The sequence below is a fragment of the Etheostoma cragini genome, chromosome 18 (genome assembly GCF_013103735.1).
Source record: "Etheostoma cragini isolate CJK2018 chromosome 18, CSU_Ecrag_1.0, whole genome shotgun sequence".
NCBI classification, from domain to species: domain Eukaryota; kingdom Metazoa; phylum Chordata; class Actinopteri; order Perciformes; family Percidae; genus Etheostoma; species Etheostoma cragini.
In genome coordinates, this window is record NC_048424.1 from 8613504 (window position 1) to 8629415 (window position 15912).

General features: G+C 39.4%; 2 protein-coding genes across 16 annotated transcripts in view; one reads left to right on the forward strand and one right to left on the reverse strand.

The window, feature by feature from the left end:
* The window catches only part of fndc1 (fibronectin type III domain containing 1), a 37973-nt gene extending 33325 nt beyond the window's left edge, over positions 1 to 4648 (reverse strand). Inside the window, exon 1 of the mRNA XM_034900293.1 lies at positions 4475 to 4648. Coding sequence (XP_034756184.1) covers positions 4475 to 4547 — 73 coding nt within the window. The 5' untranslated portion in view covers positions 4548 to 4648. The remainder of the gene's footprint in view (positions 1 to 4474) is intronic.
* Positions 4649 to 8206: 3558 nt separating this feature from the next.
* The window catches only part of otofa (otoferlin a), a 70443-nt gene continuing 62737 nt past the window's right edge, over positions 8207 to 15912 (forward strand). For 9 of the 15 annotated variants that reach the window (XM_034900157.1, XM_034900156.1, XM_034900162.1 and 6 more), the window contains exons 1-2: positions 8208 to 8541; positions 14705 to 14763. In XM_034900157.1, coding sequence (XP_034756048.1) covers positions 8331 to 8541; positions 14705 to 14763 — 270 coding nt within the window. In that variant the 5' untranslated portion in view covers positions 8208 to 8330. Of the gene's footprint in view, positions 8542 to 14704; positions 14764 to 15912 lie in introns of all 15 variants that reach the window. The other 6 variants (XM_034900159.1, XM_034900168.1, XM_034900170.1 and 3 more) reach the window with 2 other exon arrangements.

Sequence of the window (15912 nt, forward strand, 5' to 3'; positions counted from 1 at the left end):
AGAATGAGGGCAGGGCCTGAGGGTCATTATGTCACTGTCTTTAAGGATAAATGTGTGTGTGTGTGTGTGTGTGTGGGTGTGTGGGTGTGTGTGTGTGTGTGTGTGAGAGAGAGTGTGAGACAGACACACACGTGTATGTGCATGTGTAGTGTGGTACAAGAAGCCTATGCAGGTAAGCCCTGAAGTCAAGGATTCTTGTTAAACTGTTCTAGAAAATACTTGCGCTCATGTGCTCATGCACCTGCAATGTGCCCAACTTTTACAAGAGCACCTTCTCACCTCGCACACAAAATCACAGACGCCAACACCCCACTCACCCCTAATAAGTTTGCCATTAACCCCTAATAACTGTCATCTTCCACAAACTCCCATCAATAATGAGAATCCCCAGTGAAGGTGTGTGTGTGTGTGTGTGTGTGTGTGTGTGGGGAAGGAGGTATGTGTGGATGGGTTAACAAGGTAATGTTGCAGTGGTGAGCTAAGATTGTCCGTACTGTAAGTTCTTTAGACTGAAGTCATACACATCAGTAAATGTTTAGATTCTAACAATAATGTGCTGATATGGCAACAACAAAGACTTGAACTGACTGAGGTGTCTTTTCTCTTTGATAACTGTAGAGCTATCAAAGAGAAAAGGTGCTAGAGACAATTGATGTAAAAGTTTACACTTTCCTGTTTTTGAGATATTGTTTAAATCATTGCAGCATGACATCCATTTGACAGACATGAACGAAACCTCAAACATGTCTTGCGGTGTTTCTTGGCAGGGCCTTGTTGTTAGTATTAGGAATATATACGTACACCATGGGAAATTACCACTGATATCAATAAAGTCTTATTTTATTAGTCTATTTATCTTATGTCTTATATTATATCCTATGTTGCTGTTAGACTGAACAAAAAACGAGCTTCAACTTAAGTCTGATCGGCAGATAGTTTTGGTTTTTGGTTTTTCAGTTGAATTCATTATTATGATGCTCACAGCATTGGAAAAATTCCACAGCAACATATTTTTACCAAAAACTGTTTCTGTAACTGTTACTAAATGTTCTTCTGGACAATTCACAGACCTCACTGTCAACGGTTTTCAGTGAAAATACTTTCTACTGAAGAAACAGTCCCATGGTCACAGCATGCTCTGTCGATTATTATGAGTAACTGATAGATGTTGCTGTTGCTGTTGCTTTGCTTTTTTTTTTTTGCTTTTTTTTTAATGTATTTTGTTAGTACTTTGTGCACTTTGATTTAAGCCCCACAAAGAAATCCCATTCACCTTCATTGTATTGGGGTGGAGTCCAGTTTTAATGGACAGATATCTGAAAAACTGGAGAGGGAATTTCCGCATTGTTCAGTGTTTATGCTAAGCTAAGGATCTTCTGGCAGTAGCTGTTTGGTGTACAGTTATGAGAGGGGCATCGAGTCCTCAGAACCATACACCAATCTAGGTCCTTTTTTTTCTACACTGTAATACGTCCCACAGGTGTGTCTCATAAATTAGCGTCCCTAGCAGTGGCAGGAAATACAACCCAAAGGAATGTTGTCATATCTAAACTACAGAACGTAACGGTTGCGTTTTTAACACGCCAATGACATTGTGAAAGCAGTTTGGTTAGGTTTAGGCACAAACACTACTTTTCTGTGAAGTAAAACAAAACACGCTGTTTACTTTTATTTTTTTTAGAGGACAAAAACCCCGGCCTCCTGGTGTTTCCTAGACCCATTCACCGTCGCAACCTACCTCCTTATGCAGAGTTTTGGCGCTCTTATACTTAGTCCCCTTACTTTCGGCTTTTCTCTCGACATGATTAGTATGGCCACTACAGGGCGCTGCCACTGTAAACAACATGGTCGTAAAAACAACCGATCGGGGCATTTTTCTCATCTAACTTTAAAAATAAAAAGTAACATTAATTCTTATAGGGAGCTTGCCAGAGGCTACAGAGTTCTTGGTTTCACCTCTGTCACCCTTGCATCCCCTCTGACCTTTGTCCTTCATTAAACTCTTCCCATTAATCAACTTTGTCATAAACTCAACACACCAGACTAAGTCCATGACCATGGGCACAATCAATCACCTATCTGTCAGATTAGATTCTGTCATTTTATTATTGGAAATTATGCCTTATACATAGATATTTTATACAAAGCAACAGCCTGACGTGAGTAATTGTTTAACCTGGGAGGGTTACGTGCATTTACCAACAGTAGCTGGCCAGTACAATTACAGTTTTTAAAACGTGCTTTGCGTTTCAACATTAAGGGTCACAGGCTTGAACCAATAGACTTCCAAAATGTTTCAAACATACCACCACTGATGAAGACTGACATCTGAAGACTGACATCTGAAGACAACAATGTTTACGCTATGTCTTCCTGCAACACACTTACTATGCTGACACCTACCGCTGGGACAGGGGTGCTCACAACCCAGGTGGTATTTGTTAAAACAACTGGAACGGCGCCTCAATGACATCATGACACCAGACATGCCATGGCTGGCAGGGTTGACAGGCAGCCAAGTTTCAGGTTGGGGGGGCTGCTGGGTAAAACAGGTGATCAAACATACCCAGTATTGTGGAAAATATTAGAGATAATGGGATCTGTGCTGCCTCTCTGGCTGTCATATTTTCCCAATGCAAAGTTTTTCTGGGAGATTTGGCACGGGGGTGCTCCTGCAGAATCACCGCACATTGCTGTAAGTGGAGCAGAGAAATCAAATTCCACTGGCCTGTCAATAAATGATTCCCTCTTTCCCCTCACTCTCCACCCCAATTACTCTCCACACTCAACACTTTCCAGGAGTTGATGGACTGTGGCTGCACAGAAGAAGTTGAAATTTGTTATAATCCAAATACACTGTTTCTGTTCTCTCTATTTGCACAGCTCCTGCCTAGCTGCCCAGACATTCCCTAGTGCCCAATTTCTTTGTGTAGAATTTTAGATTGACAAGCTGATGACACGTGAATGTAGATAGTTAATAAGTAACACTCTTCTCTCCCTTAACAACTACTGTCAAGAAGAAGACGTTTGACTCCAAGCTGCTCCAGCGGAGCAGTGAACTGTGGTTGTGTTACAGTGAGTAGCTCCCAGGTGTGAATGTATATAAGTGGATGAATGTGGAGCAGGGTGTTGCAGAAAAAACGCTCTGAAAATACTTCCTAAAAGATGGAAAAGAAAACGACTCAGAGGAAAAGACCACAACAAATAGCAGCTGCCGAGAAAGCAATGACCTCATTCGCTAAGTGCTAACAGTCAAGAAGGAGGCATATAGAAACTTACAGATCAACTGACAATATAAGTGGACTGAGTGTTTTGAGAAAAGGGGAAAAAAGGCTGGCTGTAACGTCGCCTTTAAACTCAGCCAAAAGGTTTAGCTTACTGACCTCCAAAACTCCTCAGACTCTATGGCAGTTTTGATATTTGGGATATTTTGACCATTTGGAGGATAGGGGCTTCTTTCCCTCAAGGTTTATTTTACAAACAGTATTTAAGAAACAAAAAGACATGTGTCCTGCGGTCTCTGTGTCTTTCATAAATCTTACATCCATGTGTCCTCATACCTGGCAAACAAAGCTGATTCTGATTCTGATACTGATTCTGATGTAGCACTATGCCGAAATGAAAAAATCAAAAAAATGTTCTAATGAAAATAATTAATTTAATAATATTGAACTATGAGAAGTATTTCACCCATTTCTGTTTAATAGCTGGTGATTGAAATTCAAAGCAGCAAAGCAACTTTGCCCATAGAAAGTTTGTGAGAAAATTACACCACTTTAATTCTCCGGAGTTTTACATTAAGGCCATTTATTACCACAATCAGCCAGATTAGTCACCCATTTGGCATAATACCCCTCAGAAGAAAGCACAATGATGCAGCCTGGTCTTTATCATCCTATTTCTTGATCACAGCTCTTGCAGCATATGCCTACTGTATGAGGTAAGGACTTGTTCCATGACTTATGCTAAGAGGCCAGCATCATATTTTCCACCCATAAAGTACCAACAGTAAAATAAATACAGTCAAAGTCTGTTTTTGCTATAATTGCTCACTTAAACTAGGTTACCTGTCACATCTGCAAATGATACACCAAGTCAAACACTATTAATTAAATATTCTAATGGCTGCAACTAAAAATGATAAATGACATCTGCAGCAACTGGAGAAATATTTAAGGCTTGTCCGAACAGACATGGACATGCAAACGCGCACTTAGATATTCTACATAACATACTTAGACATGCTATATAACAACATCGATATTCTGAGTTAAAGACATTGCATTTAATGCAATAAAACGCACAGATGGCCGTATTAAGCTGGTCAAACTCAAACAACCGCTGCCTCATCGATCAAATTGGATCCAATAGACCACAAGAGAAGAAAGCAACAGTGCAGCAGCAATTATCAAGCTGAATAACACATAAGCGCAAAACGTGCACCTGCTCAGAAAAAAGTAAACACATCTTTTACCTGTCCATCCGCACCCTGGTGCGCAAAACGTAAGAAATAGCGCCAAGAGCGTCCTGCTTGCGGCTACAGCCATGGTGAGTGTGGCGCGCTACTGCTGCGGAGCGACGCACCAGCTGGATGCAGAGGCTGGGACCCACCAGCACCACGTCTCCCCTCCCCTCTTCCGATGGGAATGCTGCTTTTCACCAGTATTTATCGGCTTCTTTATGTCAGCAAAAAACTTTCAAAAAACAATCTAGAATCTCACATCCACAAACCTCTGCAGTCGATTCGGATTTGAAAGAAGTAATTAATCATTGTGGAGTTGAATTTGAAAAAAACAAAAAACGCATTTTTATAAACTTAGTGCTGTCTCCAAATATAAGACTCATAGGTTCTCAAAATTTTTATTTTTTTAAATGCAATGTTTTTGTTCCTCAACAATATAGCCTATGTCTCAGATTTTTAAAAGTGCCTTTTAAATTTGGACAACATAATGTAATAACATTAATAAAATGTCTCCCCCTTCAGGGAACACCAATGATTTCATCCAAAACTGAAGGTCTGGTAACAGGTGGAGGGAGAGAAAAAAAGACTGCAGGGTGTACTCCACTGATTATTGGCAGAATAAGTCAAGGTTTAGAACATGACAGCAGACCTGAACCACCTAAGGATCATTTCCATGACAAAGTCACTTCACCGGGAGTGACTATGGGCCAATAATTTAATAAATGATCATTTGTGTGCGCACAATGACTCCCATTTTCCATTGAAATAATTGAAACACTAGATGGAGCAGCAAACCATTTTATTAAACATAGCTAAGGTTTTGTTTAGAACAGATGTTTTCCAGTTGCAGCAGTAGAGTTGGTGTTTTCTCTAAAAATGCGTTTAGTGTGTAGATAAAAGTTAAAATGATTGACATTTTAATAAAACATCTAGATGTTTTAATCAAAAATTCTACAGCACTTTTTTCATGTTAGCGATGTTCATGTTTCCCAGATACAGATTCTTTGGATTCTCTGTAAAACTGGCCAACATTTTTGATATAAGAGGAAACGTTTCACAAAACTATTGGCAATTACTGAATCCATTCTCCTTTCACACTGTCTTCAGCCCAGAGGTTGATCTACCGTTTTCTCATTCACACTGAAATAATTGGAACTTTAGCTCAGATCTGTCATTTAGATTTTCATAATGATCTATCTACTATCTATCTATCTATCTATCTATCTATCTATCTATCTATCTATCTATCTATCTATCTAATCGACCATTTGTCAAAAGATGGCTTTATTCTCTTGTTTGAAGGTGGTTGTACTGTAGACCAAGGTCTCCCTCTGTTGGCCCGAGCCTTCATCTACACTGGGGAAAGATCGTTTCAACCATCTCTTATGGTGTTCAAGAATGAATGAATGATGTTTGGCTCTAAAGCCATAGTCTGACTAGGTCAGACAGGAAATTCAGGCTTACAATAAATAGTAACCAGGTTTCCACCACACAGTACCTGTGTCTCTCATTCTGTTTTTTTGTAATTGGTTACTAAAAGTAGGGGCCGGAATTGAATCAATTCAGTGTCAATAGTCATCTACACGGCCCCCAGGAGACAGGATAAGTAGTTTTTCTTTTTTATGTTGTCTCTGCCCTCTAAGCCTTAACATCATACAGTAATTACAGGTGCTGATTGAGTCTCTCTCTCTCTCTCTCTCTCTCTCTCTCTCTCACTCACACACATATACACACACACACACACATATATACTGCAGCATCTTTCAATAATGCATGAGTCAGCACAAAACAGAATCTGTTTTTAAACTGAAAAAAAAAAATCTTATGGAAGCAGATAGTTGTATTTCTTACTTGCCACCTGCAAATGTGCACAGACACTGTCACTCATTTACACACACACAAACACACACACACATACACACACACGGGTTAGATTTCTCCACAGGCAACTCAGTATACTGAGTAGCAATTATGTGCATGCCTGAGGTCTTTAACATCAGGTCCACGCCTGACATAACACCCCTTAAGTGAGGTGACAGGATGCAGGATAACTTGGCCATCTTTGATAATATACTGTATCAAGTTAGACTGCACGTCCAGCTGAGTTTATATGAATGGAGTGTTGTGTTTCAGTTCTGTCATCAGTTTTACGATATGTTGTCATTGTGTATGCCAAGCATGCCACACTAGGCTTTTACATGCTACTCCTGTGGGGTAGCTCATATACAGAGATGATGCATTACTTAACTTTCATTCCATCATTGTCTTATGTGTTTCCCATATTTTCTGGGAGAATCGCAAGAAAGAAAGAAAAACATCTAATTACTGTAACGGTCCAGACAGTTACTAAAAATAGTGCAGTGAACAGAAACAATAAGCTATGAGGGAAAACTACTCCTTAACGCTCCTTAGATTTACACTCAGTTGTCAGTTTATTTGGTAGGTCAGCTAAAATCAATGCAGCCTAATACAACAATTCTGCAATAAATAATACTTTCATGGAGGTTATAATGTTCCGTTTTTATTTTAGAGAGGTGTCGATTCCACTGTATGATCATTTTGGGGGATGTAGGTTGAGGTACTGTTGAGCTGTCTTGTGTGTGTGTGTGTGTGTGTGTGTGTGTGTGTGTGTTCTTGTGCTGTTATTTCCTCTCATTTTGATTTCCGCATTTACATCAATAAGAGAGGGAAAAATAATAGAAGCGACACAGTTGCTGAATATACATGTCCAACCGTCAGACCACACTACATGGTCACACACTTTATGTATTTTTTCATGAGCAGATGAGTGGTGTCTGACAGGCAGTTCCATATCCTGGCAGAACCAACAAGCTGTGCTGATTGTGTCCCTGTGTCTGCTGGGAAACGTCACACTGCTGTCAAAGGGCTCCTATTGCCTTCAGTGCAACTGTGATACTCCTAAATCGTGGCATTTTTAGAATGACAAGCACAGTTTAGTTTGTTACTTATCTGCGATAGGGGAAAATTCTGCATCACCTGAAGACTTGCGTACATAGTTTTTTCTTGAGCTGAACATGTTCAAAAAGGCCATAGGCCAGATGTTCTCAAATATTTTATGTTTAGTACTCATACTCATGACACTAAAAAATACCCATGCAATAGTGCTCGGAAAGGGTTCCTCACTGTACCAACATTTTAATTTAATTTAATTTAAATTTTAATCTGTTTATTGATCCCCAATGGGGAAATTACAATCTGGTGAACCGGGGAAATAGTCTTCATTTTCCTGCTCAGAAGAGAAGTTGCCTGGCAACTGTATTTTACTCAGAATCTGTCTTAAAGTATAAGACTAAATCCTGCAATACATGTCATTGTAAATAGTCTTTATAGCAGTATTACAGGGAGCCACTATGATTTACATGACATGTAAAAGGTCATTCAAACTCTGTATTTAGTAGCATACAACATTAAAATTCCAATTTTATTAGAAGATGGGGAATACAAACTGTGACTTTGTTGGAATAGTCTATCCTTAATATACTACAATATCTGCATACATTTAAGAGTATTTTTTAAATGGCCAGGCAGTCTGCAGTAAAAGTAAAAAATACTAATGTGTTACGTATGCTCATGACTATGGAAGATTTTTACTCCTTGAAAAAAAGAGCAGTGAATTTCCCTAAAATCCGAGAGGTGGACTGATCTTTTCCAATTAGAGCATCCACCACCTCAAGCTGGAGCTGAAGCAACCCCCGCCCTTTGTGCCCGAGTAGCAGAGTAAAACCAAGTGCCAGCCCAGAGAGGCGCGACAGACCCAGCAGCCACGGAGCACGGAGCGAGGGAAAATGTTAACTGGAGTATATCATTAATTCACAATTTTTCTTTCTTTTTGTTCTATGCTGCCCGTATGGAAAACGGTGTTTGTGTCCAGACGCAAGGAGAAGCTCACCTAAAGAATATTAAACACAGATTGCACCAAACCGGTTCAAGTTTCATCCGTGCGGAGTCAAATCACTCCCCTGGCCAGTGTGGACTAATGATGGCTTTAATGGTCCACCTGAAGACGGTCGCTCACCTTCGGGGAAAAGGTGACAGGATCGCCAAAGTTACATTCCGAGGTAGGACACAACGTTTCTGTGTTGTAGCTTGCATGTGGTGAAACTATATCCCCCTGTGTGGTGTGCCCTGATTTAATTTCTGGGATGTAATCAGAGTGACCGGTTGCGTAAAAAGTTGGGGAAACCCCTCCTGGATCGGTGGTCACCAGAGACGCGCCACGCTTTGATGTAGCCTATCAATGCGCTTTTTATCTAGAGATGGAAACTGGACTCATATTGTTTAAAAGAAAGGGAAAAAGAGAGTACAGCAATGCGAATTTAAAGGATACCACACAAAATCCAACACTATTTTTATCATTTCGCACTTGTTATTTAAGCATTTGGAACAGCCTACTCCATCATATTCATAGAATGTATGTGCTCTATAATGCCTTCTTGGTTCTCACATCGTTTAAAGTGCTACAGAAACAACAGTATTTGAAATAGGGTGTTACATTATTGATGGTTAATAATGTAACATCACAGCTGTTTTATCTCTTTTCCAGCTATCAGGACATAGACTTCTCTTGGTTTAAACATAAATAGTTAAATTTAATTAATAATTTCCCCTTGCACTGACATTGCAGTCTACATGTCAAAGTGTCCTTAGGCAAGACACTGAACCCCTTAATTGCTTCTACTCCCCTCCTGATGAGCAGGTGACTTGCATGGTTGCCTCTGCCATCAGCGTATGAATGGGTGAAGGCTGGCTTGTATTGTAAAACCTTTTAAGGGATGGCTAAGGCTGGAAAAGCACTAAATCAAATCCATTTGTATCATATCACCGGGTAATTGCCAATCCACTAGTGCTTTGGTGTTTTATAGCTCCTCCAGGGTCATAGCTTAACACCTGACCTGCACTGCTTCTCCTGCTGTTCAAAGGAAACAGGGATCACTGCAGGATTGGAGGGACATTTGGAGTGAGTTCATTGGATTCATTCACCAACATTATACATTATGCATGTGAGAGAAAAACAGATGCATGACGAGAGAGGCCTGCGTGTTTCAGCACCTTGGACAGTGATCAATCCACTCTGACAGATGACAGGTGTTTAATCCCAGCTGATCTGTGATTAGACTCCTGCTGTCAGCATCAGTATTGGGTCGGATGTTACAAGACCACCACCACCACCCCTTCTTTCTCTCTCCACTTCTGTGTGATTGTGTGTGTGTGCATGACTGTGTGTGCACTGGAGAGAAGATGGCTCTCCGTGTTGCTGCAGTGAATTCACCAAGGATTGATATTACATGAACCGTGTCGTCCAAGTCAAGGATTAGATCCTGCTCTTCCACCCATGGGCCAACTGTCAGATAGGAAGTTGTTAGCCTATGTAACAATGTGTGTTAGTCTTTTTACCCCAATTACTTCCCTACTTCATTCAGTCAATGCTAATTCAAATCCTGTCCAATTCAAGACACAAGTGGCTTTCACTGATTTTCACTTAAGTAGAATGCTTTACAATATTTTAAAATATAAAAGCATTAATGCACATATAATCTTCTTTGCAAACAGTTGTTACCATAAAAGGTTTGTGAATACCTGACCTGCTGAGTTAGACTGGTCTTACACCGTATTCTGTGACCTATTAGATTATTTGACCTGAATAGGAATTTCGTCTGTATTGTAGAGTTGTAAATTCAATTAAAATCAGTTCAATTTTATTTATAGCATCAATTTATTCCTAACTCAACAAGCGTTATCTCAATAAACTTTACAGATTAGTAGGTCTAGAACAAACTCTATAATTTACAAGGACCCAACTATTCTAGTAATTCCCCTAAGAGCAAGCAGTGCGACAGTGGTGAGGAAAAACTCCCTTTTAGGAAGTATCCTCGGACAGACCCAGGCTCTTGGCAGGCGGTGTCTGATGGGGTCGGTTGGGGGTGTGATGAATAGTGGCAATAACAGTCACAATAAAAGATAATGGAACAGTGACTAGAAATCGTAGTTTGTAGTAAATGCATTGTAAACATACCTTATCATAGCCTACTTTTTCTTAATTAGTTATTGACAAAATTGTGCCAGGGTCACACATGTTGATAGCTGTTTACCAGAAAAATTGTGACCTCATTATGTGTTGTTAGATTACCTATTACCTTGTGTATCCAGACAAATATGTAGAAAGGAGACTTTATTAATGTTATTCCGCAACAATCATTTCTTAACTGTGTGGAAAGCTTTGGGTGTCATCCATGACGCCTTTGGTGGCCTCAATGGCCTCGATGCCATTCCGTGGTCGATCGATACGCACATAGACAGTAAAATTCCCCCAATACTTCCTGGATTAACGTGTGTGTGTGTGTGTGTGTGTGTGTGTGTGTGTGGGTGTGTGTGTGTGCTCGACACACTCTCCCAAGCCTCAGCACGTGACATAACTAGCTAAGTGCTCCAATAGGTTCACCAACTACTGTAGCTGCTAACTGCCTTTGGTGTAGCTGGATATTACATGGATGTATTATATCAACGGTGTTTTAGCATAACTAACTAACTTGCTAGCTAGCTAAAGTTTTACTTTACTACTTACTACTTAAAACACGTGACGTTATTGCTGTTCGGACGGCACTTTTAGGAGCAAGATTTTTCTACCTGGGAGGAATTGTAAACAGACATTATGATTGGGTCTCCGTGAAGTCGAGGGAAGCTGCAAATTCAGGTTATAATTCTCGTCCCCTTTCACATTGTCATATTTTTCTGTGACATATTTTTCACTGATGTTAAATAACATTAGGCTACTTAATGTGACAATAACGAGGGGGACTATTCTAAATACTGTTGCAAACTAGCCCATAATTTGCCCAAGCCCCTTGAAATCATAAAAATAAATAAGTATTGCTTCATTATTTAATCTATGTAAACATTTACTTCTCTGTTGTGTATTCCTAGCAGGGGCCCCTCTTCTTAATGCATTATAAAAGTGCAACTTTATTTAGTGAGAGAGCAAGGTGGAGGGCATGAGATTTTATTAAAAAAGGAAAAACAATAATCACTTCAACTGAGTGGTCTGAGATAAAGTGTATGTTATAAATATTGACAATAGAGGGTCATTAGATAACAGGGAGCAGAATGACAGGAGAGGTGGGCGAGTAAGAGCAGTGGATCAAACCCATCACACACTGAATCACCATGGCGCCCACAAAATGCTTAGCTTCATTTAAATATTGTTTTTGACTTAGCAATGGCTCAGTTTTAAATTTGAACTGCTAAGTACACTAGGGAATGGTGTTACTTAAAGGAGGCTGATGTCTTCATCAGCATTAGCTTACTTTGCCACAAATGGAAATCATTTGAATGGGAAAAGTTGTTACCCTCTTCACATCCTGAAAATAAACAGTTTATCTCTCCCCTTTCTCTTTATCTCTTTCTTCCTCCCTAAATTGCATTTAAGCTTTTAATTTGATTACTGCCCGATTCCAGAGTTGATACACGTCGTGTAAGAATATTCTTCTACCCACAGTATTTGCGTCAGTTTTGCATCCACAGTTTCTTTGATTGCTGTGGTTTTTAAGTCATTATTTCCCTGTACACTGTCAGCAGGCCTAGCTCTTCCTGAGTGCTTTCAGCTCAAACAACTTCCTGTCTGGAGAGGAAGAGGTCTGCCAGGAAGCCACATCTCCTTCCACCCCCACCCCCAAGTATATCAAACCATATATGACCACTAGATTGGCTGGTGGGGCGATGTCATGTATGTAAGGCAGTCTACACATTTCATGTTTAATTGGAAAAGAGAGCAAAACACATATTATTCAGACTCAAACATCTTCAATATTTGGACAAAACAAAAGCCATATATCAGGGAATCGATTGCATTCAAGGGGTAATTTAAAAAAGTAATTTTGAAGACTGAAGTGTCCCTGTTGCTAAAAGTGGTTCATTATTATTTGGTGCCATGGGCAATAAAGACATCAAAGTGAAAGGCATCAAAAACTTAAATTGATGAGTCTTTGCTGTTATCTGTAGCTCTTGGCTTCATCAAAGAATGACACTCCAGCTCTTGCTGCTCATAGGCTGGGCCTCTACACAGTATCTTGCAGGATCACTCACATTGTACATCAGCATTAACTTATAAATTAAAGCATTATCTACGCTCTAAGATATTTAACTACAGCTTGCTTTTTTCAGCACAACTCTCTTCTTCTGTGTGTCTTCTACAGCTTGTCAAACAACTTGACAGCCGTGCTGCTACTTGGACATTTTTTGTAAACTGGTTTAGAAATACAGTAAAACAAAATTAAACCAGCATGGAACAACAAAGATGAGATGCTGGAAGGCATACACTGAGACTCATGATTACATCCCAAACATTAGGCCCGATAAACAAAATGCTTTCCTCTGTTCTATTCTACACTCAATGTTTTTGGTCTGTTGCACCCTATAGATCCAGGTAAAGTGAAAAGCTCCATGCAGCCTTCATTTTGTGTTAACTTGAGTTTTTCCACAGTGTTCTCCATCCTTTTTTTTTCTCTTTTCATCTCCTTCACTCTGCTTGAAAATAAAAATGTAGATTTCTTTTCTTTCTTCTACCACATGTCAGTTCTTTCAGTGGCTCTCCGATTCAATTTCTCACTGTTTCCACCCGAGACCTAAAGGCAACCTGATTAGCAGAATGTTGTTTTAGTTTGGTGTGGAGGACCTTACATAAGTTTCACCCAATCTGCTTTTCTAAACCCACGTCTTGCTTGGATAAAAAAAAAAAGAAATGGTATTACAGCGACCGCCTCGGTTTTGAATAATGTAGGAGGAATAGTGTCTCCTTCCCTGTGTGACATTTAACTAGTGTTTATTTTCTAAAATTATTTCAAGTATGTGGGTTTTGTAAAGGTTGTAGAGAGTGTGGAGTGATGAAAAAGAGAACACGTCTATGAACTAGAGTCAAAATGGGCAAAATTGCATTGGTAAAATTAAACTTATAAGGTTGAATGAAGCAGAATATTTATTTTCAGGTTTTGCTTTTAAATGTCTGTGTCTTTTTCTTCTTCTTCAAGTAATAATAACGCATCAGGGCCAGGCAGAATGTTTTTATTTCTATTCTCTTCTTGCTCTAAATTTATAATTAATTAACGTTGTAGTTTTGTGTGTGTATGTGTGTGTGTGTGTGTGTGTGTGTGTGTGTGTGTGTGTGTGTGTGTGTCTGTGTGTGTGTGTGTAAACATCTGAACGTGTGTCAGCATACATCAGCGGTCCACATGCACCCAAACTAATATCAACACCCACACAAAAGCCTCAGGCAAAGGACACAAAGCAAACTACTCCAACAAAGCAGTCCGGCACCACGAAGCAACCCGGTGAACACAGGCTGCAGCATGCATGACAGAGTCTGGTTAATGTACAGTGACTGGCCCTCTGTGTATAACCTTAAACACACACTGCACCAATGTATTATTGTTTTCCTGATTACAAAATCATGGAAATTCTTTAACCTTGGCAAAAATAATCACTGCTTTTGTCATTTCGACTCTGCAGAAGTCTTTTCTCTCTTTGTTTTTATTCTGTCGCGTAATGAGTCACATCGGAGCAATTCAAATATCTGGATTAGTTTTTTGTCTCCTGTGGCTCCACACGGCCTGTCTCATTTGTTTGTTTATCAGGTACTTAAGGCATTCATTTGTCTTGTCACTGGTCTTTACTGTGACAAATGTAAACACGTTTTAGACAGGATAATATGATATAAATAATATATGATAAATGTCTTTCAGCAAATCGATCCCTTACTTAATTAATTAATTTCTATTTGAAACATGGCCCATTAAACATAGAAGGCAAGTGATTATTGTATGTGCAGAACTTAAATAAAGAAAAGTAGGTAAACAACACAAAAATGAGTACCAAATGTTATAGAGTAAAAGTATAAAGCAGCATAAAATGGAAATCTTCCAGGAAAGCACACTGTACTTGAGTACATACTTGAGTCCCTTTTTACCACTGTTATCTGATATATTTTAGTTTTTACTGCCTTTTTTAGTCCTTGTTTTGAATCCTGCAAAACGTTTATATTAATTTATTTATTACACTGTGACCGATTTAACCTACCTGACCCAGTCTCATAATGCAACCAGATAAATATCAAGATTGATTTACATATGCTGTATAAATTGCCCATGCTGTGTCTCAAACTTAAATAACAATATATGCAATGCCATAATGAAACCATTTATCTGTTTCTAACCTCTGGTCCTCACCTTCCAGGTCTGTCCTTCTACAGCCGTGTGGCAGAGAATTGTGAGGAAGAGGCCCACTTTAATGAGGTTAGTGTCTTCATTTCCCCTGTTATACACTAACCCTCCTCGATAATAACAATATGCAATAAGATCTTCACTTGATAGAACCACAACCTTTCAGTCTACACTGCAGAAAACAATACACTGATTTCACCGGCTGCATGTTTTGTGAATTAATCTATTGGTAAGTCAATGAGTATGAGACACAATGTAGATAATGAAGTCAATTTTACACCTACACAATCAGGTTTCAATTACAATAACTGCTGTGAAGTTTTTAAATGCCTTCAACTGTTCTGAAGGAAGCATCTTTTAGCTTGATTGCTTTTGACTTATCATTTCATTTGAATGAGTTTTGCACAAACAAATTTCCACCAGCAAAGCATTGTCCCACTATTTTGAGTAATCAGACATTTGCCTCATGGACTCATAGCGTTGTGCCATGCGCCACCCATCTGGCCTGTTATGAAAGCCGATCAGCAAAAATCTGCATTAAGCCACTACTAGAACCAGAACGATTAATCTATAGCAAAGGACTCACATTGGACTCACAGAGACGGAAAAGGTGAAAGGCATTGCAAATAAAGAGAGTTTTGATTTTGTGTGATTGTAGTAGTGCAATGTTTTTCTCTGAATTAGAAGTCTTATGATTATTATAACACATTGTCCCGCTGCTGTTTACATTTAAAGATATCTTTTTCTTTCTGCATCTCTACAGAGGATAGGTTCCATCCATTGATCAATTTGAACCCTGACACTATCCCAGCATGCATTGTGTTAGACACAGTGTAGATCTAAGAGCAATGTAAAATTTCCAAAGCACCAAGTGCTTGTCTTTAGACTCTGGGAAACTAAAGCTAAACTTGACACACGCCCATCCACTACCTCAACTCCCACTCTCTTAAACACATAGGGGTCAATACCTCCTGCATTGACATTTAACATTGGCATTGCACGTAAACAGCAATTTTCAGAATCATCCAATATGGATGTAATTGGATACTTGGCTGCACACAGACACACGGAGAAACTCCACACAAACCTTCATGCTGTGAGGGGACAGTGCTAATCAATGAGCCAGCCAAGGCTCACGTCTTATCACCTAATTATGTTCTAACCCAAAATCTTACTTATTCTCATTTGCAAATGGTGAATTTCCTGCCAAGTGTATCCTAA